We start from the raw sequence: 24,459 nt of genomic DNA, 5'->3' as shown, positions 1-24,459 counted from the left end.
ACCAGTGCTGAGGCAGCTTCAGCACTGAATGTCCTCCTGTCAGCACTGGAAATCCAGTGCTGAGGACGTTTCAGCACTGGAAATCCAGTGCTGAGGACGTTTCAGCACTGGAAATCCAGTGCTGAGGACGTTTCAGCACTGGATTTCCAGTGCTGACAAATATTCCGCACTGGAAACCGAGTGCTGAAGCCGCCGACTCTAGCGACACGACTCAAGGCGGCATGAGCTGCTGTTTACAATTATAACGAAATTAACCTGTCTAAAACGTAACTTGTCAAAACAACTGTGGTAACGTTATATACATAGATATCTACCGCAGCTCGAGCCGTAAACATGGTCCATTACTCATTCACCTCACATGTAACGCCATCGTCTAACGTTTAATTTTCTTGGCCAAAGGTCATCGGAAGGTCCCAATTTATAGTTACAACAAGAGGGACCGCACTTGTAGTGTCGACTATAAACCGTGAGCTGCACGGACGACTGAGCCTACCAAAGAAACTGCCAAACACACACACACACACTGCCAAACACACGCACGCACACAATAAAACAACAAGAGCAACTTAAAGTGACGTTATATTATTTGTACCAAACTTTTTTCACGTAATGTGCCTAAACTATATCTCTTCTTTCCCTATACAATTATTCAATTGTTTGAAAAATGTATAAAGGGAGCCTGATGAAGTTGGTGAAAAGAACTACTAAAAACGTAATAAAGTCGGGACAAAACGGCAACGGTAAATTGATACAGTTCTCTACAAAATTTGGGTCCAATCACTAGCAGAAATATATACGTAGTACATCAATGGGTAGCGATTGATACATAGCTAGGGTACATTCTGGTACAAAATGTAAATCGACAGCTGTATTATACGGTCAGTTGAAACATAAAGGTTTGAAGCTTGTCGTATTGCCTTTTTATCGGCGCCGCTATGCCTTCGGACATAATAAAACAAGAGCAACTTACCAAGCAAATGACGTTATATTATTTGTTCCAAACTTTTGTCACGTAATGGTACAAGTTGCGCCTGAACTGTATCTCTTTCTTTATTCAATTGTTTGAAAAATAGGGGACTGTCTTTTCCTAGAGATACACCGCCGTCTGTTCGACACGAATAACAACGAAGACTGATCTGCTGTCTACAATTACCCCGGCCCTTTTCAGGGCCACCGAAATGATTCCCGAAAGGGCTATATCTATCACATTCACACAATTCAATAAAAGCTCAAAGTCATGACCTCTTTTTATTCTTTCATTATTTCATGAAATAAAACTGTTGTTGTCAATGTCATGTGTAATGTCAATCTCCAAGGTAACAAGTCGAAAGGAAATAACTCAGCCGTACGGACGCATGCTACGAATGAATATTACGTTCAGCACTGGAACGTTCCAGTGCTTTATAATCGTCAGCACTGGAAGCCCAGAGCTGAAGTTTTTTCAGCACTGGTCTTCCAGTGCTGAAAAGTTCCCGAGCACTGGAAAATCCAGTGCGGAACCCGTTACTTTTGTATATCAGCACTCGGTTCCAGTGCTGACGCCGGTTTCAGCACTGGGTAACCAGTGCTGAATGACCTTTGAACTGGCTGGCCGCCTCTCCGCCGCGAGTTCAGCACTGGTACCCGAGTGCTGACGGCAGTTCAGCACTGGAAAACCAGTGCTCGGAAAAGTTCAGCACTGGAAAACCAGTGCTCGGAAAAGTTCAGCACTGGAATTCCAGTGCTGAGGGAGCTTCAGCACTGCAACAAGGCCGTTCAGCACTGGAAAACCAGTGCTGACGTTTCTTCAGCACTGGAAAACCAGTGCTGACGTTTCTTCAGCACTGGAAAACCAGTGCTGAGGCCGATTCGACCCATTGATTCAGCACTGGAACACCAGTGCGGAACCCGTTACTTTTGTATACTTGCATTAGCTTTAGAACGAGAGGGACAACACAAAGTTATTAAGGAGTTAAATACATGTATGAAATCCTGTTCACAAGAGTCCACTTACCATATTGGAAACTTCAATGGGATGGGGAGGGGGGCTTCAATGCACAGTTTTCGCGCCGCGATGGCCTTCAAGACTTCGGATTTCTAGACTGGAAAATGTGCATCTAGCATAAAGCAAGACAGTAACGTGGTCCCCTGCTCCTGTGTTGCAAAACAGCTGTCATTAACAAGAAAACAGCATAAAATGCTGAAAGTCCACGTGAAGTGATGCAAGCACACCGGGCTCCGATCAGCACGTTTTGCGGCAAGTTCGTGACTGAATTAGAAGGCTTTTTGGAGCATAACGTCACGCTTCAACAGATATCTATCAATATAAACCGTGTACGGTCTCAAATACTAAACTATTTAATAGACTATAATCTTCAAAGATACCAATAAGCTCATAAAATATATCTTTATTTCTTATTTTACGACAGAGGTTGAACCCCGTACCCAGGATAGTTTGGTAGTTCAGGGGTCACTTTGTGGACTCGTTCCCAGACAAGACGTCGTTTTGTATGAAATATGGCCAAACAAGACATGGGATGTCGAAAAAATGTAGCCTTAACCGCTAGTCTCTTTGAAAGGTAACTCAGGATAAGATGATCCTTAAAAACCTGCTTGGAAACTTGCGGCAACAGGGTGTCGGCACTTTTATATTTCGCGCGCTACCGGTCGTTCAACCCGGAAGTGAACTGCCTCCTGGTTCACTTCCGGGTAGTACCAGAAAGAAAGCAAAAAGCCCACGAGTTCGGCGGAGGCGTGACAAGTTGAGCAGATTGTACCAACAACCAGCTTCTAAGAAAGCGTGTTCAGAAGCTCTTGGCCAGGAAATTCGACGCACAAGCCATTGTTCAAACTTTGCCAGTTCAGTTGTAGCTAGACATGGCGGATTTTGAGGAGAGAATTGACGTTGTGGAGTGTAAAGCGCCTTGGGGCTGCTGGTACCAGACACTGGAGGAGGTGGTGGCGGAGGTAACGCTGGAACCAGGCACGAAAGCGAAGGAAATCAAGTGTAAACTGAGCGGGAAGAAGTTGACAACGGTCGTGAGGGGGAAGGAGATAATGAATGTGAGTCTACAGTCTTTATTTATAGTGTTAACGTTATTTTTGAGTGGCCAATGATTTAAGTTTTTTTTTACAGATGCCTCCTATAGGTACCCTCCTATATGGCTTCTTTGTGGTCTTGAAAATTTGGCTCACACGCTCGCATTCCACAGGGCCAGCTGTCCATGCCTATAAATGGATGTTTTAATGTCCAGTTTATTTTTATACTGCATGCAGCCTTGTGGGTTGAGGTTACTGGTGTCAGATTTCAGGAATAGGTCCCAGAGCATGTACTAGTACTTCTTTACTATTGGAGTAAGTTAAAGATAAACAAAACAAAACAAAACAAAAGAACAACAACAAACTAAATGTTCTAAATGTTGTTGTTCTTTGGACAAAACAATGGCTGACATCAAAACAACTTTGGCTTAAATGGAAATTAAATTTACATAAAGATTTGAATCACCTGTATATCATTTATGTCCAAAAAGATATTTTGAATAAAAAATGTATTTGTCTGCAGTAATATCCACTAAAAGCTAATTTTGAAACAGTGACTTTTTTATGTACATTTGATCATCGATCTGTATTAAGAGTGACAGTACAGTGACATAATGTAAACCATTGACTGATTGGAATCAACAACTGAACAAAGCAATCAAGAAAAAGTTGCAGAAAACTAAAAAGGGATCTGATAACAACTATTCTTGTGTTTTGTTATTTCAGGGTACCGTTGCTGGAAATGTTGTCACAGATGACTTCCTTTGGACAGTTGGTAAGTCAAGTCAAGGAGGTTTCATAGAGAAGGTATATTATAAAATCAAACCTCCTTGGTCAAGTAAGGTTACGTAAAAGGATTGAAAGAATACTTCAGTACATGGTTAGAAAATTGAAACACATGTAATAAAGCTCTAACTGATAACTTTTTACTGTTACTGTACAATTTTGTATGTGATTGTATGTGTGTGTGTGTGTGTGTTTGTGTGCATGCATGCATGTGTGTGTGTGTGTGTGTGTGTGTGTGTGTGTGTGCATGTGTGTGTGTTTGTTCGTGTGTATGTGTGTACATGGGTGGTTGTACTACAAACTTCTAATTGAATAAGATAGATTCACAGTTCAGGGATAGCTGTGCAACAATTAATGTCTAGATCTGTACTATTGAGCCATGCAATGATAATTTTGCCTTCCTTTGTTACAATTAGAGGACAACAAGTTGCTGAGGATAGTCATCACCAAGAGTGACCGCACAGGCCGAGACTGTTGGCAGTCCCTCCTGCAGGGTCAGTATCCCGCTGACCCGCAGGTGTACGACGACATGGAGAAGAAACTGACCATGGAGAGAGTCCAGAGAGAGGTCAGTGTTAAGTCTGTCCAAAATCTTCATGACAATTAACATTGTGGAGTATGCCAAAAAGCAGTTACTCAAGCAACTGGATATGATTTTGGAAACGGTCAGACCTTTCAACTAGCATCCACTACTCGACAGTTCTGACCATTTCCAAAATCATATCCAGTTGCTTGAGTAACTGCTGTCTAGCATATCTTACTGGTATTACCTGGATGTCTAACCTTTATCAACGAATATTGTAGAGTGTATTGATCATAAAAACCAACAACTGTAATGCTGCATCCAGAAGACTATACATGTAGTTTGGTGCACCCAAACTTTAACCAACATAACCAAATATTCTAACATAAACAAAAGAAAATTCTTGTTAAGTCCATGAAACATATCTCCAATTTCCAAACCAATGCTTATCATTATCAAGTAGGCAATCATGTAATCTGTATATTTGTTATATTTTGTCTGACCCTTACTTCTTCCCCCATCACCTGATTGAAAAGTGGTCAGCAGCCAGGCCCATAAGAGTTTTTCATGATTGAAAAAGGATGAAACACACAAACAAGGAAATTAAACAGAAGTTGAGTTTCCTGAGTCATTTTTGTCTCACCATGTTCAGGACCTTCCATCGGAATCTGTATAGGATAAGGACATGTACACAGTACTGTTTTGTTACTGGTAAGTACTGTCACAGATCTGACAACGTTTTTTACGTCCCATATTTTTTAAATGTATTTTGGGACAAACTATCATCAACCCCATATTTAATTTGCCATCATACATGAATTTTCATGATATCTAAATAAATAAGTATTGAAAGACAGTCTGACACATGATATATGACAGTCTGAGTTTCTCTATACTTGTACCATACATGTACATGTTGGTACCCCTTTGTATTTTTTACAAAGCCATAGCAATTACTTGGGTTTCCATGGTAATTAGACAACTAGATTAAATCTGATTTAAAGCAACGACTAACATTACATATTTTCTGTAGTGCCTCTAGATTTTATTGTACTCATTTCTTTTCAGAAGTTAACATGCAAGAAAAACATAGTGCATATATATTATGTGGTACCAAGGAGGTTGAATAACTCAAAATGTTTATAAATGATTATTTGACCTCCTTGGTGGTACCCAGGTACATGTATTCTTGGGAAAACCTGAATTCTACTCTTTTTATATGTGTAGGACTATTGCTTATTAAGGCCAACATTGCCAGTACCCTTTTTCATCTGTGCTGAAGTGATGATGACAGATCACGCCACTGCATGAAGTCTTAGACTCTTACTGAATTCTGTGTGTCCATGCTTGTTGGTACCATTCTGCATGTAAATGTAGGCTAGGGAAAAACACCATTCTTAATCTCCAAGCAGATATGTGGAAGCAACACCGGGACACTTTCCTAGCTGACCTTTTCTATTACTTTTAGAGACTGCAGTTTAGGAAAACGTGACAATTTTGCATCCCTACGTCTGCTTTGAGATTAATCATATCACAAAATAGAATAGTATGTACTAACCAATTTTACTTAGTCTAATAGAAATGCATAGATGCATAGACAGCTCCAGCTAGTCCCTGTCTATATGTGCATGAGGTATGTTGTGTGCCTGTGCCTGTATGTCCTGTGTAGAAGATACCAAAAGTACTCAATAACACAATGTTATAGGTTGATACACAAGGTATCAGTTAGTCACGCAACTGGATTGGAAATGGTCACTGACATTAACCAATATTCATCCAGTTGCTTGAGTTAACTTTTATGTCTTTTCACCTTGATGTTTAACCTAGAGGCTTCATTAACACTTGATTCAGTTTTAATTTTTTTGGTCAAAGAACAGTAGAGAACATCAGAGATTTACGGATGGCAAAAATTCAATGACTTAATTCAGTTATTAGTTCAACATTTGTCCACTGTCACTTTTACTTAAAAGAGAAATGTGCCCTCAAAATTTACTGTATGCAGAGGACTGCCATACAGAACCCATTAAATGATGGTCCAAAATAGCATCTCAAAACACATTTCCTGGTTTATGTCACTGAAAATAATGTGTCGTGTTTATCACAATGATCGTCACCAGACCCAGGGCATAGAGAACACCACCTCCTGGGAGCAGGTATGGCAGTGGGACGCAGCCAGGAAGAATATGATCGCAATTGCCAATGCAGAGTGTAAGTAGGAACCGTAGCTGTAACTTGGCATGCTGACTACCCAGAAGCTAGTTGTGTCAGTGTCTGGATGGCTAAAAAAAATTGCTTGTCAGACCAACACACCAGCTTTGCAGGCATGCGCCGTGGCAGCAGCTGGTTGATTATTTTACACTGAATGACTTGTCACACCCAAGCTTTTCACATCGAATCCACAGTCCAATGGCACACAAAGTTTTGCCTGCACGTGAAGTTCTATGGTGTGTCTGCATGCTCCAAAATCTGTCAGACTTTGTACGAAGGCGGTACTTGCCACCTACAGATCCCAAAAGATTGCCTACGTTTTGGCACATAGACAGCACGTATTTGCACGTTCGGCGGGTTGTGACCTTAGCTTAAGGAACCCCCTACAGTACTTAATGGCAGCTGGTAGACTAACCTATTTGGCTGTGAACATAATGTAGGGTGTGAGTCTCTGAGCAATCAGCCTGGGTTGTGATTTTCTTGTAGTAACCTGCAGCATGCTAAGGTAGCTGTAATAATTACATGTATACAGTTTGGCACTAAATTATATTGGTTATGGGGTTAAGCAGCTACCCAGAAGCTAGTTGCAGCTTTAGAATTCCCTCTGACGCCAGACCTTATTGTAACAGTCAAGTGGTCCGTTGGTCTTAACTTTACTTATTAGAAACAACAGCATGTTTTTAGAAGGCCTATGGGAGGTGTAGTGAAGTGTAGTATTCAGTTTGTTACTGCTAATTTCTTTCTCGAAGCTGGTTGCATGATGTACTTTCTAAATGTAGAATAAAAGCATCAGGAATGTGTTTTGTGAATGTGTACTTGGGCATTTTGTTTCATTTTCCCTTGTTCTCAGAGGTACAATACATGTATTTTGGTGAATGAATCCAAAGGTTTGGTTGTGTTCACAATTATACACATTATTTTGCCATCCTTCAACCAGACCGAATGAGTTCTTAGGACCCTGTTCCTCCAACATGGTACCAACAAGCATGACTCCCATATGGGCACTTCTTGCACACACGAAGCCTAAATTACAGATTGTAGACTGTCATCATTTCAAAGTGGAATGTAATGTATTACCTGTAATATATGTTGTATCAAGAACATCCCAACTGTATACTTAAGCCTTTTCTCCTGGCCTTTAAGTGATATTTTCACAGGCACCCAACAAGCATGGTCCAAGATCCAGCAATGGTCACATACATTTTGTAGAGTGTAGTTCAACCATATAACAATATTAGCTTCAGGAAACATTGTGTTACTAGTACTGGTGTTTTTAAACAATGTTAGTACCGTTAGTTAAAACTTAGTAACATTGTTCTTTCTTTCTTCTATGTGCAGAATCCAGGGCTGAACTTTGCCGATGCTGAAATATCAGGAAACTACCAGGGAGGAGGACCCCAGTGGGACAAATAACAGCAAATCTTTTATGTCTGTGCCTTTAAGTTTAATCTCCTGCAAGCTGAGGCACCCTTTTGGCACCAAATAGGTATTGATGAGTGGGTCAGGTAGCAGGTTAAAGTGCATTAATTAACCCAATTTGTTCGGAGCTGATGGTACGACTGCTCAAAACAGTTCAAGATTTGGCAATACATGTACCATTATGATTTTGGCTGCATTTCAGAGAAAGTCATGAACTATAAGATGACGGCATTGTTGCAAACTTGTGCAAAATCACCATGAGACCACAGTACTAGACTAGGTGTAGCTGTTAAAAAGAAAAGACTTGAGTTGTATAGCAGTGTCTAAAGCAATTTAATGCTAAACATGTCTGGTATTCTTCTCGCTTTAACTTTAAGTGTTTCACAACAAGTTTTGTATTCAATGAATTTCCTATTTAGCTTTTTAGTTTAGTTTGCATGTATGTGGCGCCTTTAGTGGTGACAGGGCCGAGTGTCTACTTTTTAGTTATTGATGTAAAGTTCGAAGACAAGCAGCTGTTGTTTCTTTGATTTCATCAGAATATCTGGGAATATTAATTTCTGGTGCACATATACTGTCCAATTATATTGTCTTTCAAAATAAGTGTGGAAATCTTTTTTTATCTATGGCTTTGTCATTGCAGTATGTACATGACATACCCGGTACTTTGCTTCTGATATTAAAGGGAAAATATTTTTTAGGAAATGCTGTTATACATGTTTTCTGCAGGTTTCTTGTGCAAATGTATATTATCATCATGGTAGAATGGCCCCTAATATAATGCCTTTACACTCTGCCCACAGGACACAGCTTATATCAGTTGTGATATGTGAAAATTAACATAATGATTGTAATTTGTGGAAACTGCTCACCATCAAGTCACACACCTGCACATTTCTACTGCAGTGTGTCTAAATGCCTAGTCTGCTATCAATATAGTTATCCAGTCTAAATAAATGCAGCATGTGTTGTTATACGCAGATGACCTTGCTCAGGCTAGGACCAACCCCCAAACATGGTCTGGCAAGGGTTGGACCTCAAGGTGCCATAATACTGCCACATTAAAAGAAAACAATTCTTATAGAGGCCTTCTCAAGATTGTCTTGAACACCTAGATATCTGAAGATTATATATACCTCAGGATTACTGATGCTGCATTATTTAGTACATCTCTAAATCACTTTAAAGTCATGTATTTTTTTTCTTAGGCGGCAGTTTTATGGCATCTGGTGGAATTATGAGAGTCAATGTTAGACCACAATATCAATATATATTTGGAGAGACAGTGAGAGTAAATGGTTATATCACTGTCACATCATTAATTCTCCATCTGGTTAGGAACACATGTTTTTGAGCTTCTCTTTGATGGCACGGTAAGTCCTGCCTGCATGATAATCTTTGGCACCATGTTCTATAAGCAACTTTTTAAACCCAATCTCATCTCCATTCAGAAAGATGAACTTGTCCATTAGATTGATAGCCTGTAAAGAAAAGGAATCAAACGGTCAGGACAAAGGAAACTTATTGACATCAATAACATCAAAACAGGCCATTTTTTCTCAACACCAGTTATAAAATTTAATCAAACACATTCAACATTTTTCAATAGGAACATGTCAATTGAATGAGTTTAGGACTTTGATTATCACCTTGGTGCATTGTCCAGATTTCTTCAAGCTTTCGAGTGCATTTTTGGCCCCAGGAACAGATGTGATGGGTGTATCTTTAGTAATAACCATTTCTAGAAATCGTTGCAAAATCTTCGTGTTGTCCTCTGCAGGTAATAAATTTTTGAGTTATCATGATGCTCTAGGTGATTAGTATACTTGTCCTGACATCTGCAAAAAAAAACTTGTATGATATCATGAGAAGATTTGGCCCATCACACTGTCATAATAATGGAGATACTTTATTTTGGTAACTGTGTTGCCACATTTGTAACTGGACAAAGCCTCGTTGAAGGTGAAAGTACCCAAAAGTATGAAGGGACACCTCAACATCTCTGCATGTCCAGTGACTCATCTAAAATAGCAAGCCCCATTTCAAATATACACAAAATATGCTCATTACTAATCTTGTTAACATCTTTAGTATATTATTTTTGTCTTTTATATGATGCTTTTCGTTTCCACAAACTGGCAGGCTGGGCCCAGTTTTGAAATGTGACCATAGCATATTAACCTTCTCGTGGTTGCCAATTTCTTTTTTCTGTTCGAATTCCCTGATCATTGGCATATATCTGTGCATGTATGATAGGAGATACTTTAGCAACAAATACTGATAACTTTGTCTTTGAGTTCTGTACATGACTGCAATATAGAGGATTAAATCATGCCCATCATCAGATCTCAGCCTTCCTATAACCGCAGCATGGTATTATCTTCACTTTTTACAAACTGAAACAACTCGTGTGAGTCTCATGAGACGTATTACCCAATCCAATAACAATATCACATATTTCTTACTTCTATCTCCATCCTCCTCTTGTTCATCAGCACTTTGGGCCTTTGCTTGGGTCTAAAGAGATAGTAAAAAAATAAAGCAAAATGTTTAGTTCTCTTGAGCTGATTATTGGTATTGAAATAGCCTGTACAATGATTCTGTAAGATTAACATTATAATATTCATGATTCACATTGATTCCAATGGACTCAGTGTTGCTTGTGAATTTGTACGTGGCGGCTGAGTGGTGCATCAGCTTTATTCTAAATCAGTTTTTCTATTTAGAACCTTTCTGAATATTGTATAATATATAATATAGATATATGTCATGTACATGTATGTACATTTCTGTCATGGCAGCTTCATCCCTGTGGGAATTAACATGAGGTTAGTTTGATTGGAAGACTAAGCACTGGTGACAAAGTCATGACAATGGAGCATCCTCTTAAAATCTTGTATTGTATGCATCTGAGCCATTATTAGTACACACTAGGGGTGGGTACCGGTACAGAAAATTCGGGTCCAGGTCCGGTTCAGGTCCGGACCTGAACCTGGACCTGATTCAGTATGTGAAAACTTGTGAATGGAGGATACTCAAAACAATGGTCCATTTCGCTACAAGGAAATCTGTTTTGTGTAGTATTCGACTCCCACTGGCATTTTAAAAACCTACAAGGCTAACTGCCTTTGTATGATTGACTGTAAAAGTTGGTAGAAATGAGTATAGACTCTACTCTACTTCACTCTTTTATTTTTCTTGACCGGTAAGCCCCAAAACGTGTGAAAGCCTGATCATATAATATGTTCCTTTTCCAATCGGTCCAACATCCGGTCCAAGGAATTTTTTCAGGTCCGGTTTTTCTGCACCGGGCCAATGAGAAAAACCGGTTTTGTACCGGTACGCCATACTGGTACCCAGCCCTAGTACACACACATAATTGTATGTTATGTAGTATATAATGTCATGTACAAATGTAAGAGCAGGGCCCAAGCCTACCTGAAAAACAGGTAATTGACCTGAGTGTATTTACGAGTATTTACGATATATCAGGATAAACAAATAAAGTAATATCACAACTTTTAGGAAATTGGCAGTGTTTGCTTGGAGTAAATGTTTTGAAATGTCAGTAGATCTGTTAATGGCTGTTAATTCATTTATTGTTGTCAGCAGTAGTTGAGTACACATGTACATGTACCTTTTTTGGTGAGATACGCTCACTTTCCAGGCGTTTCACAGTCTCGCGTAGTTCCTGTTGCTCAGCACGAATATCCTGCACATGACTGGCCACCTTTTCCTCAATGATAGCATCCAGCACAGATTCCAACTGCTTGAAGCTGTCGAGAGAGGAGCCCTCTGCCATAATGCAAAGCAGTCACCTCGGGTAGGAACAAAAGTGAGCAACACTAAAGCAAACAAACTTTGGACTTTGGAAGTGGGACCATTCTTATATCAAGTAAAAAGGTCGGATTACTTTTCCGTGCATACCCACTTACAAAAATATTTGCATCTGCAGGCAAGAAACAACGGTCAAACAATAACAATTATAACTTAAGATCAACAGTCCCCAAAATGAATTTTTGCTACAACTAAACAGTCTGAAGGCAAACAGTTTTGCCTCACAGTCTATAAGACATGATACCTTTGCTGGCCTGGGTATGCACTCTCACCCTACATGGTAATACATTATGTATTAAGTAAACACACATGTGCGTAAACCTAGGTCTCCTTTCGATAGTAGGCTGTAAGTAAAAATGGCGTCCTACCTTGTGATTGGCAAAAGTGAAAGAACACAGCCAATGTTATTGCACTCTCACCCTCCAGGGTAAACAATGTACATAATGTAAGAAAACACACTGTCTTGCATGTTAGGTGTGCAGTCTTCTCTGTCAGTAGTACAATTATCAAAGGACTGTAGCTTTGTTATGCATAAACCTCAGTCTCCTTTTGATAGTAGGCTGGAAGTAAAAATGGCGTCCTACCATGTGATTGGCAAAAGTGAAAGGAGGGGGGTCAATGTTATTCCAGGGGGGATTCTGGGAAAGGCACTTCTGCTCAGATATTATACGATGATATTATGATGTCACTTCTGTATCATCAGGGCTCTGACTACTGCAAATATGCACTTATGTGCAGCTGTTAACTTGATTGTTTACTGTGGATACACTGTTGTACCTTAATATTTGTGTGGGCAAGGAGGTTAACCTCCTTGGTGTAGGGTTATGTAATTATAATAATAAATAAAAGCAGCTTTTTGGAACTGCTCACTGAAAGACCGAGGTTGACTTTGAGGATTTGAAAGAGAATAACTAAGAGTAAGGGGTTGATGTATCATCATGATTCTAAGTATGTAGATTAAGTGACATTTGACATAATTAAATATTGATTATGCAATACAGTGTATTTGCATAATTTATGAGGAAATTCTTCAAATCCACTGTGTTCTGCTATGGGACTTTCAAACATGGGACACACAGTACATGTCATCGAGACATAGGCTAGACTGACATGTAAATAGGAGTTTACAATAATGTACAAATCAAGAAATATAAGTACATTCTTATATATTGCAAAATTTCTCTCCACAGATTGAAGCTTATTAATTACTAATATTCTGACATCTTCATTACTTAATATGCATTTTTGCATCAATCATTTGTCATCAGTTTATTTCCATTAAATTGGCTCATTGTGCACTTTTATTAACATTGTTTTTTCACTATGGACATAAAAGATTCTATAATAACTTGTAAAAACAAAACATAAAGTTAAGCAGACAGTTGTTCACAAATTTCACAAAAGAAATAACAATATGATGAAGGACAAAAGAGAGATGATCATATCGCAGTGGTCATCAATAGAAGCCCGATCACGTCAAAATGTAACATTATTTTGAACTTCACAGCTAGGTACATGTACTTTGCTATGACGTAATAGGTGCAAACTATTATCAAGAGATATTTTTATTGCTTGCAAATATTCATTACAGGTCTGCAAAAGCAAAAGCTGTTTTGTTCATTATCACACTATCAAGTTTAAAGAAAACTTTACACTTTGGAGTAACAGCTACATGTAATTAAGGACCTACATATAAAATTACACATGTCAACCATTACAGTCAGTTCTGTTATCCAGACAATTATATAGCCAGTAAGATTGCTATAAATTAAGATAGTCATACTAAATAGGAAATTGCCAGGGTACAAATGTGGCATCTGAATTTTCAATACAAATGACACAGCTATGAATGATCTATATTTAGCTAACAGACAAAGATACAACAATCTTGGTGAAGAAAAGATATAAAAAAACAGAACAGTTAGTCAAAAGTTGAAACTTTAGGGTAAGGTAAAGGGAAATTTTTCTTGGAGGTTTTATGTGCTGTAAATGTTCTTTCTTCTGACTGTAATGTTGTTTTAACCACAAATTTAGAGCCACCAAGAACATTCCATTTTTTCCCTACCATGACATAATATTCCCGCAAACTTTATGCACCCTTTTAGAGTACATCCTCCACCTACATGCAGCCATGTAAACCAAACAGTCCCATGAAAATCCTGATCAAAACACCCTTTCTAGAACCCTATCTGAAAGTGTCACAGACTCAGCACATACTTTATCACCCCCATCCCCCTACAATGTTGACATCCTCACATTGGCACTACTTACATCATAACTTGGATTCAGGGTATGTGCTCCTCAATATTTCTTTGATTCCCAGACATTTTAAAATAAAGATTTAGTGAGACTGGTCAAGATAAAGTTACAAGTCATCTGACGATGTTTACTCCCTGAAACTGTTTGTAGCTCTTACATACAGAATTTCACTTTAGATTGTTTTCATGTTTGTCAGAATATTACTTTTAAATCCAATAGGAGATTAAACTAAAGCAGGCATAGACAGAAATCATAGTAAAGCCCCTGTCACACATAGTCTCCAAGTTGGGAGTTAGTCATGAGGTCAGCTGTGGTTGGCATGGTTGGTCAGCAAGGTTGCCGTCTTTTAACGTTGTCTGAGCCAGCTGGCTATACATTTTGAAACGTTAAAGTCCAAACATTCTCCTTTGATATGATAAGAGGAGTGAACTGGAACTACCAACCATGGTTGAAGAGTTGCTGAAAGAGGTTGCTAGAAGGCAAAACAACAGCATTCACCTGCACAATATGTGGCAAACTCTGCAAGAGTACACCTGGACTGGCCACCCGTGGTCTAGTTCAAAGACAAACAGATCCTCCAACAAAAAGGGAGAAAAGGTTTTGAATGTGTGACAGAGGCTCAAGATACAAAGTTGGTTTGGCCTTGGCTGGTTTCTATAGAGCTGCAGCTAGCTTTACTAGACTCGTTAACCACTCCTGGCGATCAGCCCGTTCACTTCAGGCTGGAGGAGTTCCTTCACCATGGTCTCCACCATCGCATGGAGCTCTGCAGCTACCGACTCTGGCGAACTGAAACAGCACAGGAACAATATGTTAACAAGACAGAAACAGCATGGGGATAGCACAGCAACAGCGTTTAAAATATAGCACAGAAACAACATGGAAGCATCAGCATACAAAGAAAAACACACAGAAATAGCATGGTAACATCACAGCAGGTACACTGAAACAGCACAGCAACAATACATTAACAGAATAGAAACAGCACAGGGATAGCACAGCAGCAGCATTGAAAAAAAACAGCACAGAAACAACACAGCAACAGCAACATACACAGAAAAAACAGAAATAACTGGAAGCATAATAGCAAGAATACTGAAACAGCACAGGAACAATACAATAACAGCATGGAAACTACATTTATAAACACAGTAAGAGCACAAAAACATTAGCAACATTAAAAACAACTGCATAGAAATAGCAGAAAATAGCACAGCAACAACACATTCATTTCATTCCCAGCAGCAACATAGCAGAAGTGCTAAAACAACAAAAGTCAACAGCACGGGTGGAAAAACAACAGCTGCTTTAAAACAGCACAGCAAAAAACACATAGACACCATGGAAATAGCACAGAAACAGAAAAGGAACAGTACAGAAACAACACAGAAAAAGCAGAAAAACAATACATCAACAGCACAAGTTTGGCCTAGCCCTGTCCTTGGTGCTGAATCCTTGAGCGATAGAAAACTCACCCTCCAGTGCCGGGCGGCAGGCACATCTCTGTGTAGTATTTGATCTTGGGCTCCGTCCCGCTGGTTCTCAAGGTCGCCACACAGCCATTCTCAAAGGAGAAGGTGATCATCTGACTCGCCTTGCTGGTGGGGAGTACCTGTGATTAAATCAGTATCAACTTAGAAACTTGCTGCACAAAATGCTATTCTATTAGTTTTACATAGCACATGCCAGTTACTAAGAAATCATTCTGTTGTCTATCTGTTCCCACACACAGCAGTTGGGCTGGGTATAATTGTAGAGCTGGTAATAAACTAAAATTTAAGAAATTTTTTTGTCCATATGACGTATACTTACCGGCTTGTTGTCTGGCTTGCTGTTGTCGTACCCTGCTGTCAAGTCCCGTATGTGCTTGATTTTATATGGACCACATGAACTAGGGTACTGGGAACATACAAACCATTGTATAAGTTCAATTCATTCAGAGAACAACATACAAGCATTATTCATATACCAACCTGGTATTGGATTAGAATATACACGCTTATTATTAGTGAAGAACAAGAACATACACTGTATCAGACTAGCATATACAATAAATCCATCTATTTTCACAGGGACTTATTTCGCAGTAAGAAGGGAATGAGGTTTTTTCAGATTTCGTCTCAGACAATTCTGTGGCACATTTTTAGTACAAAGCACAAGTTTGAAAGAGGTCATGGAAAAGACTGCGGAAACTAAACCATCGTAAACATTCCAGGATTTACAGAACACCACATGCAGGATCTTACCTGGCCAGTCTTGCCATCCCAGTTCCTCATCCTCTCAAACATCTTGGTGATGGTGGGCGGGTCGTGGCAGATGTAGTAGGAGTTCTCTGACGTGTGGTAACCATAGCTACAAGAGGAGGACAAGGATGATTGACAGGTGGTAACCATAGCTACAAGAGGAAGACAGATGATTGACATGTGGCAACCATAGCTACAAGAGGAGGACAAGGATGATTGACAAGTGGTAACCATAGCTACAAGAGAAAGACTGATGACAGGTGACATGTGGTAACCATAGCTACAAGAGGAGGACAAGGATGATTGACATGTGGTAACCATAGCTACAAGAGGAGGACAAGGATGATTGACAGGTGGTAACCATAGCTACAAGAGGAAGACAGATGATTGACATGTGGCAACCATAGCTACAAGAGGAGGACAAGGATGATTGACATGTGGTAACCATAGATACGAGAGGACAATGATGATTGACAGTACAAGCTACATGTGGTAACCATAGCTACAAGAGGAAGACAAGGATGATTAACGTTGATGACATCCATGTAATAAGATACATCAAATGGCAATTACTTAAGCAATTAGATATAATTTTGGAAACGTCATCTTTCGTCCCTGAGTGACACTGAAGAGATCTTGTTGGCAATACAAAATATAAGGTAAGACAAGTTAAGATGAAGTTGATGCATATGAGTTCATAAGCTCCTGTTGTTTGAATTATTTGAGCTAATGTTTTGTCGCGGGGAGGGTGTAGTGCTAAAGTTCCAGAATGTTCCATGCCATAAAGTTACAAAAGGATCTACAGAAAGAACGCAAGGCTGATGGACATAGGTACAGAATAAAGAAAAATTATCCTCTAGCCAACAGTCAACACTGCTTATTTACAATACTTACGTTTCAAAGATCCTGCCTAGTTGCTGTGTGAGGCTGATATTCTGACTGGCCAGCCAACATGTCATCTCAGCCATTACCACAGACGCACTGATGCCATCCTTATCCAGCACATTGGTGCCGTACATAAACCCTGTGAGAACACATAATACATGAGAATTGCAATAATGAACGGACACATCCCAAACACCAACTTCCAACCTGTTTTGTGTTTTTGTGATGTAGCAAGAGAGAGAGGAGCCTGGAGACAGCTCTTTTTCTTCATGTCTACCTAAACTATCTCTCAACATCCCTAAAAGTCTGAGGTAACGTATGGATACATAAAACTAACAGAAGGCATTGAATAATAAGCCCCAAAACTGACTCCTCCCCATTGTTACCATAGCAACCTTACTGACCTATGGCCTCTTCAAATGCAAGGAGCACAGTTTGTCCCTTCTTCATCAACTCATCCGCTTTGTTTCCCATCCATTTAAAGCCAGTAAGTGTTTCCTGAAAGGCAACAACTTTGGTGAGATACCTTAGCAAAACATCTGTGTGACACCTTAGCATGCTACAAGGTACAAGTAATAAAACTATACCAAAAATAGGCAAAGACATGTTATTTCTAAAGAATCTGATTCTAAATTATACAGAAAATTCATATATTTTTGCTGGAACTAAAGTCTGTGGTATGAGGGGAAAGAAGCCTTTTTACAGCAGTGTTTTCAGTTGCAATGTTACAACAATTCCATAGTTCAATAGTAATGCAATAGAATAGAAACACATATTTGCAATGTCAGTTTAAAGGTTCACACAAAAATAAAACTACTGCATACATTTCGAGCATCTTACCTCAAAGTTGAAGGATTCCTTGATTGCGATGGCCCTGAGAATCTTAGACGACACAGTACTGGCTATCATCCAGACATCTTTGGCATCTGCAAAAGGAAGGAACATCAACTGTCACCATATATACAGCCATATATACAAAATTCATACCTGGTACATGGCCATGAAAGATACATAGACATGTACTGGTATCTTTTTTATTTTTTATCACATTATTTGTGACCTACATATATCTGTTCAAAATGTAAACTGTATAAAATGTACAAGGGATGACCCTTATGTGCCTTATGAGCCAGGCATTAGTGAAGAGATGACATCATTGAGCTTCAGAAAAAATCAACTTTGGAAGGACCCAAGGACTGGTCAAGGGTTGTTGGTACGATGTGTTATACAAGGTTGATTACCATCACAGATAAACTTTCATACAAAGATGTTACCTTTGTCTGGGTTCTTCTGTCTCCAGCACTTCCATGCCCACCAGCCCAGCAGAGCACCGAGCTCATTTCCGGTAAAAACCTTCCAGGAACCACTGGGGAAGGGAAAAATAATTAGCAAACGGTAAGTTTTGTTCCCCCTGTTATCTGGAAGTTTTGTTTTCAGGGTGTCTGTCTGTCTGCTTGTCTGCTTGTGTGTCCATAGTTAGTTGAATCCATATACGTATATACAGTACCTGGTTTCCACATGCTAGGTCCCAAAATAGGTTATCTCATTTCCGGTCTTCCATTCCCTATTAATGCATGTCTGTTGTCTTATTAAAGCCAGGGGGAAATTGCACTGGACAGAATCAATATTTCACAGACTCTGAGGTATGAGATTTTTATTTCTTTTCAAAGTAAAATCTGTCAAAGTGTTTCCTTACTTTTGTTTTTCAGCCACTGCCAGTCTGTCTGCATCAGGGTCGTTGGCCAGGATCACAGAACTGCCGTGTTTCTCTGCCGTCTGCATAGACAGGTCCTGAAGATGACAAACAAGCAAACAAACAACCTTAGTCTTGCAAACAACAAACATACTAAATTCATCAGGATCTTCAAACAAAAACATCCAAAACGTGCCCTACATACAACTGGCAAACAAAACATTGTTTTGTACAAACAAAATAACATCCAAAACATTTTCTAATAAGTTTTAAGTAGAGTGGTTCATTCCTTAAGCCATCGACATCTTTTGTACAACTTTTATTCAGCCTGTGATTTTCCTTATACTATGGTAGTATGTGGTTTTCATCTCAAACTTACCAGGGCACTTTTGCCCTCCTCTGGGTTGGGAAACTTAACTGTTGGGAACTCAGGGTCTGGTATGATCTGAAACAGAAACATCCAGAATATCACCATAGCTAGGAACACTGGTTTAGCCCAGGTCCAAATTCCCCAGGATGCCAGGAAAATGTATGCACAAAATCATAATGAGAGTCATCAAAGAATTGTAACTCTTAACATTCAACAAAGGCACGAGATCTCAGATTTCTTGCATTGAAATGTCTTTGTTTTGCGCTTTGACCTACAAAAAGATTGTTTCCAGCGACCCGTCGCCTGACAAGTGACCTAAGAACTGACCTGTTCCTCCACAGGTATAACGCTGGGCAGGCTGAAGGCCTGGAAGGCCTGAACTTCAAACTGGTACCCGACCCCGTGCATGGCTGTGTACGTGAACTTCACACTTGTCTTCTGGTTGTTTTCCCTGGGAAAATAAATCAAGTAACTTAGATACCTCTATCTACTTTTATCTAATATTCTAGAAAATTTACATTTTGATCTATCTGCCAACAGAAATAACAGTAGTTCTATATTTTTTGCTACAGTAGTTCTTTCTTTCTTTCTTTTTGTTTAACCTTTGGCAACAGTAGTTCTGTTTGATAGCTACCTATGGCACATCTATTCTGTCTATTGGCTTCCTATGGCAACAGAACTTTTGCTTCGTGGTTACCTATGGCAATATTAGTTCTGTTTGTTGTTATCTATAGCAACGGTAGTTATGTCTGTTGGTTATCTATGGCAACAGTAGTTCTGTTTTAACGTTACCAATCGTAGCAGTAGTTTTGTTTCATGGTTACCCCTGGCAACAGTGGTTCTGTTTCATGGTTACCAATGGCAACAGTGGTTCTGTTTCATGGTTACCAATGGCAACAGCAGTTCTGTTTCATGGTTGCCAATGGCAACAGTAGTTCTCTTGGTTACCTATGGCAACAGTAGTTCTGTAGGTTACCTATGGCAACAGTAGTTCAGTTTGTTGGTATCCTATGACAACAGTAGTTCTGTTTGTAAGTTACCTAAGACAACAGTAGTTCTCTTAGTTACCTATGGCAACAGTAGTTCTGTATGTCCTGATAGTAAGCCTTGGTGATCCTGTCCATGGGATCCTGACACAGCGGGCTCTGCTCACAGATGGAGACGTCCCAAGATGTGGGCCACGGCTCCAGGTTGGCATCGATGGAGCTGGCGATGCCCTTGTCATGGGGAGAGGTGATCTGGAGAGAAAACATGCTAGTGTCAACATCTGAAGGAATGGTGAACCAGATGAAGGTGAAGATTTGGAAAAGTGTAAAAATCTTTTTCCAACACCAGATGGTGCAGAAGATGTTGGAAGTTTCTGTAGCCCTGGGGCAGTTTTGCGATCAGTACAGCAGGGGGCTAGTGCATTGTGTGTTCAATTACAGTAACTGTCCTCTTCCTCAAATGCTCAGTACTAAGAAGGGAAGCAGAATGTACCATTTGTAGAGTCTTTGGAATGACTTGATTGGGTATTGAACTCACTGAACCTACCAACTACAAGGTGAACACTCTACCACTTAGTCATTGAACCAGGGGTAAAGGTAAAGATTAGGAACAAAGCTAAAGTAGAGGTTCAAATAGAAAAAAATTAGAAACAAGAAACAAGACTGGTGTAGCTGTTCCTTACATACCTGTGACCCGTTGTTCCAGTAAACCTTGTATCCGTTGTCCTCCTTCGGGTTGTGGGAGGCAGTAACCATGACACCAGCAGAACAACCAAGATGGAGAACGCTGTAAGGCTGCAGCACAGAACAACACAAAATTAGTCAAAAACAAAAAAAGGACACCATTGCATACCTTAAGACACATATGGAAACCTTTAAACATTTAGGACAACCTCAACACATACAGAAAACCTACAAAACTGGGACAACTGAACATACAGGACAACCTGAACACCCATGACTCTGTGACACAACTTTAATTTACTCACCACATTTGGCATGAACATTTGTTGTATCAGCTCACTCAGTTAATACTTTTTAATGGTTAAGTAATAAACAAATAAATGAATAAACAAAAGGGTTGTTCGAACGTAACGGTAGCTGTTCTCACCACATAGGGAGTGGGACAGATCTTGGAGAAAAGAAAGACTGGAACCTCAGCATGCAGGAAAATCCCTGCAGTCAGCTGGGCAAACCTGAGGAGATAGGTCAATATTCAGAATAAACTCTACCTACTGGTATCTTATGTACTGTAAATCTTCACATGTTTGTAATGGTTTTATTTCATTGCCATGCTTTTACACCAGAAAATCATCAATAGGCAAACATGTGTCCTTTTTTGCTACAGTATAGTTTCAACTCCAGTCATGTATCGAACTATCACATATCGGCCTAATGTCAGCCACCTGTGAGCAAGCACCAGAAGTGGACAACACTTTAAATCTTTGTCAGCAATGCCCAGCCAAGAAGAATGTTTCAACTCCAAACTTAAAAAAGTGAAAAAATCTCATTTCCAGTCCTACCATGAAATTTAATGCCTTCTAAATTAAAGGTACATGAATTTGTATATTCAGTACTTTCCTGACTTGTTCATAGATAGATAGTATACGTTCAATTGTATTTGATGGATATTGAGATGATGAAAAATCATCATGTTATCTCTGGGAGGTGTGAAACTGGCACAAACCTTTGACTGTTGTGTCGACTGTCGTAACCAATGACAAGTCCTGTTTTCTGCAAGTCTGGAAACGTCTTCTGCAGGTAGCGTAGAAAACCCTGCAAGGAACAAAAGTGACTTTATGGATCCAAACAAACTTACTCAAAAGCACTACAAGATAAACGCCATCACAAAATGTACAATCATGAAGCAGCTTAACAAGTTTTCAGACATGTACATTGTATACAAAACTAAAGTTTATGACACATTACTACACCTATACATGTACATGTTTAAATATAATATAACTACAGATGCTTAACATATATAACTTTGCTTTAAACAAACAAACACATATAAACAAACAAACACATATATAACTTTGCTTTAAACAAACAAACACACGTGTAGCTGTTAACACTATCTGCACAAACATGTCAACTCATTCTTGTCCTCATGATAAAGGTATCTGAATGTTCAACATACACAGTAGTCACTCTTGGCCTCACCTGCGCTGTTTGTAAAATGGTGAGGTCGTTCATCTGGGAAAAACCCATTCCCATCCTGGACCGCAGACCTGGAAAACAGATCAACAACCACTTCACATATTGTTAAGAAATTATTTTAAGCTAACATCTTTGACAAATGATTTCATTTCTTATTATTTCCATTTCTTATTATCATTAGTTGCAATCATCATCAGCCCTTAGACACCTTGCCCTTAAGTCTCACCTGCAGTTCCAAATGCCATCCGCTGGCTTAGCCTGCTCCGGATTTCATCCACATTTTTGTCAAGCACCAGCTGCTTCAGAACCCCTCGGGTAGCCTCGGTCTGTGTTGGATAAAATTTGTGTTGGTGGGGTTTGATGAAGTTTTTTAAAAGATGTTCCCATGGTTCGTAGCCATGGACTTTATTTATCTTTTATTTACAATGTTACAAAGATGTTACAGAGAATGAAAAAAACACCTCTCAACGTTGATGAAGATAAGTTAGACCTGGTCACACTTGCCATGTTATCTATTTGATATATTAATGTTCTTCCCTAGGAGTTTTTTTTTTAAAATCGAAAGCAAGCTATGTATAATAAATACTATGCGTGGTTCTGGTTACTAGTATGTAGCTTGTACTCCTCTGTGTGTGTTATAACATGAGGTGGTTTTATTGGGCATGCAATACAAACAGACAAACACCCCAAAGTACGGGACAGTTGTGTCAACAAGCCAAAAATTGCACACTTGTTGGCTGGCCAATACTTTAGAGCCATATAAAACTACATGTAATCAAGTCATCAAACAGAGGCTCCTGACTGGCCAATGTCACCTGATAAAGGTTTGTTGATTGATTGATTGATTGATCGATCGATTGATCGATTGATTGACTGAATGATTGATTGATTGATTATGTCTATCTTCACAAAAGGAAAACATTATTTGTTTTTTTTCCAGTTTCTTCATCTTCTAAGAAGCAAATAAGGTCAATGACTTGGCTCAAATGGGTTGGATTGCACCCTGTGGTGTTGAATAGCATTAGGTAGCAAGTGGCAGGACAGAGCTGGAGGGGCTGGTCATCGCATAATGAATGTATTTGAGTTAGAATAAACACAGCTGCAGTTTTTTTTATGCCAGACTGTGTGATTGCAAATGCTGCCTTTCTAGTTGTCTGCAAGTAGTGCTGTTAATGTTTACCGATCAGTCATCAAGTGTTTAACAAGTGGCCCACATGTTGTGTCTGCTCAGTGGGAGGGGCGGCCGCAAATTATGAGATAATATTTGACGTTCATGACCTTCACCATCACCATGACTGGACCGAATATGTTCCGATGTTGTCCGAAAACAGGGTCGTCAGGAAAAACGTCACGTTCATGACGCCCTTAAACGGACTAAATAAATTTAAGCTCACGGTGGACTAAAATTTCATCAGCGAGAACGCACGGACAGTTCGTCCCGTCAGCCGCTCCAGACGACACCCTAGCCCCCTTCCCGCGCAGTGAACTTGCGTCTCACCTTGTCCCACGCCATCCACTGCCGTACGAGCCCGTCCAGCTCCGCGTCGCCCACAGACGGCAGGGTTTCCCCCGCGCCCGCTCCGCCCACTCCGGTCTCCGTCGCCATTTTTCAGCAGGAACGCAGCCGAACGCGAAGTAACCTGTTGAACTTTCACCTCTTGTCAGTCTGGCCTGGTAACCATTCTCGGCGGCCCGCCTTAAGATCCTTAAGGGTGTTTTACCCGCTCAAGTCCTACTGGATCCTACTGAACACATTATAAGTCTCCAAGCAGACGTGTCAGGAAAAAAAGATAAGACTTTCGCCAAATAGGGACAAAGTTGCCATGGGATTTTAGTCAGTCTTTTGCAGTCTATCCGCTGGCCGGTGAGGCCGATTTATACCTGTCCCTTGCTCCTACTACTTTATATAAACGGTACTTAGGCTTTTATTGCTAACTTACTCGGCCAAAGTCCCCTATTGCTATTCATTCAGGCAGGCCGGAGTCTGGTAAAGACTAACGAAATTATGAACTTTTTTTCTGATTATGAACATAGCATTTTCTTTCCGGTTTGCATTTTTTATAAGTCAA

The 24,459-nt window shown here is 39.7% G+C and overlaps 4 protein-coding genes across 8 annotated transcripts in view; 1 reads left to right on the top strand and 3 right to left on the bottom strand.

Moving 5' to 3' along the window:
- Nucleotides 1–2,255, bottom strand: part of LOC118419192 (leucine--tRNA ligase, cytoplasmic-like) — a 28,817-nt gene extending 26,562 nt beyond the window's left edge. Inside the window, exon 1 of the mRNA XM_035825532.1 lies at nt 1,994–2,255. Within this exon, the coding sequence (XP_035681425.1) occupies nt 1,994–1,996 (3 nt within the window). The 5' untranslated portion in view covers nt 1,997–2,255. The remainder of the gene's footprint in view (nt 1–1,993) is intronic.
- Nucleotides 2,256–2,679: 424 nt separating this feature from the next.
- LOC118419191 (nudC domain-containing protein 2-like) lies at nt 2,680–8,543 on the top strand. Of its 4 annotated transcripts, none has more exons than XM_035825530.1 (5): nt 2,681–3,042; nt 3,745–3,793; nt 4,221–4,372; nt 4,980–5,038; nt 6,445–6,535. In XM_035825530.1, exons 1-4 carry the CDS (start codon nt 2,857–2,859, stop codon nt 5,001–5,003), a joined length of 411 nt encoding a protein of 136 aa, XP_035681423.1. In that variant the 5' UTR covers nt 2,681–2,856; the 3' UTR covers nt 5,004–5,038; nt 6,445–6,535. The 4 variants fall into 4 exon arrangements, with proteins under 4 accessions (XP_035681421.1, XP_035681423.1, XP_035681422.1 ...); XM_035825529.1 differs by lacking the exon at nt 6,445–6,535 and adding an exon at nt 7,874–8,543 and having other exon boundaries at nt 2,682–3,042; XM_035825527.1 differs by lacking the exon at nt 4,980–5,038 and adding an exon at nt 7,874–8,543 and having other exon boundaries at nt 2,683–3,042.
- LOC118419189 lies at nt 8,272–11,992 on the bottom strand. Of its 2 annotated transcripts, none has more exons than XR_004831604.1 (4): nt 11,592–11,992; nt 10,420–10,471; nt 9,604–9,792; nt 8,272–9,435 (listed from the first exon to the last, which is right to left on the bottom strand). XR_004831604.1 is itself a non-coding variant. In XM_035825526.1 (4 exons), exons 1-4 carry the CDS (start codon nt 11,754–11,756, stop codon nt 9,289–9,291), a joined length of 489 nt encoding a protein of 162 aa, XP_035681419.1. In that variant the 5' UTR covers nt 11,757–11,992; the 3' UTR covers nt 8,272–9,288. The 2 variants fall into 2 exon arrangements, 1 of the variants encoding a protein (XP_035681419.1); XM_035825526.1 differs by having other exon boundaries at nt 9,604–9,728.
- Nucleotides 11,993–14,576: 2,584 nt separating this feature from the next.
- Nucleotides 14,577–24,047, bottom strand: LOC118419770 (phosphoglucomutase-2-like). Its single transcript, XM_035826354.1, has 18 exons — nt 23,889–24,047; nt 22,617–22,716; nt 22,394–22,461; nt 21,915–22,003; nt 21,339–21,423; nt 20,915–21,022; nt 20,310–20,479; nt 19,569–19,692; nt 19,251–19,316; nt 18,875–18,969; nt 18,453–18,544; nt 18,019–18,104; nt 17,583–17,676; nt 17,188–17,317; nt 16,297–16,402; nt 15,863–15,949; nt 15,526–15,662; nt 14,577–14,839 (listed from the first exon to the last, which is right to left on the bottom strand). Exons 1-18 carry the CDS (start codon nt 23,994–23,996, stop codon nt 14,737–14,739), a joined length of 1,848 nt encoding a protein of 615 aa, XP_035682247.1. The 5' UTR covers nt 23,997–24,047; the 3' UTR covers nt 14,577–14,736.
- Nucleotides 24,048–24,459: the final 412 nt, after the last annotated feature.

This window comes from Branchiostoma floridae, chromosome 7 (assembly GCF_000003815.2).
Source record: "Branchiostoma floridae strain S238N-H82 chromosome 7, Bfl_VNyyK, whole genome shotgun sequence".
In the NCBI taxonomy this organism is placed as follows: Eukaryota; Metazoa; Chordata; class Leptocardii; order Amphioxiformes; family Branchiostomatidae; genus Branchiostoma; species Branchiostoma floridae.
This window is presented reverse-complemented; position numbering and strand designations above follow the sequence as displayed.

Coding starts and splice junctions, on each gene's coding strand:
- LOC118419770 (XM_035826354.1), bottom strand. CDS start 23,996: ATGGCGACGGAGACCGGAGTGGGCGGAGCGGGCGCGGGGGAAACCCTG. Junction 22,717..23,888: donor AGTGGATGGCGTGGGACAAG/GTGAGACGCAAG, acceptor TATCCAACACAG/ACCGAGGCTACCCGAGGGGT. Junction 21,424..21,914: donor AGTCGACACAACAGTCAAAG/GTTTGTGCCAGT, acceptor CTATCTCCTCAG/GTTTGCCCAGCTGACTGCAG.
- LOC118419189 (XM_035825526.1), bottom strand. CDS start 11,756: ATGGCAGAGGGCTCCTCTCTCGACAGCTTCAAGCAGTTGGAATCTGTG. Junction 9,729..10,419: donor AGAGGAGGATGGAGATAGAA/GTAAGAAATATG, acceptor TATTACCTGCAG/AGGACAACACGAAGATTTTG. Junction 9,436..9,603: donor AATCTGGACAATGCACCAAG/GTGATAATCAAA, acceptor TTTTCTTTACAG/GCTATCAATCTAATGGACAA.
- LOC118419191 (XM_035825527.1), top strand. CDS start 2,857: ATGGCGGATTTTGAGGAGAGAATTGACGTTGTGGAGTGTAAAGCGCCT. Junction 3,043..3,744: donor GGGGGAAGGAGATAATGAAT/GTGAGTCTACAG, acceptor TTGTTATTTCAG/GGTACCGTTGCTGGAAATGT. Junction 4,373..6,444: donor TGGAGAGAGTCCAGAGAGAG/GTCAGTGTTAAG, acceptor GATCGTCACCAG/ACCCAGGGCATAGAGAACAC.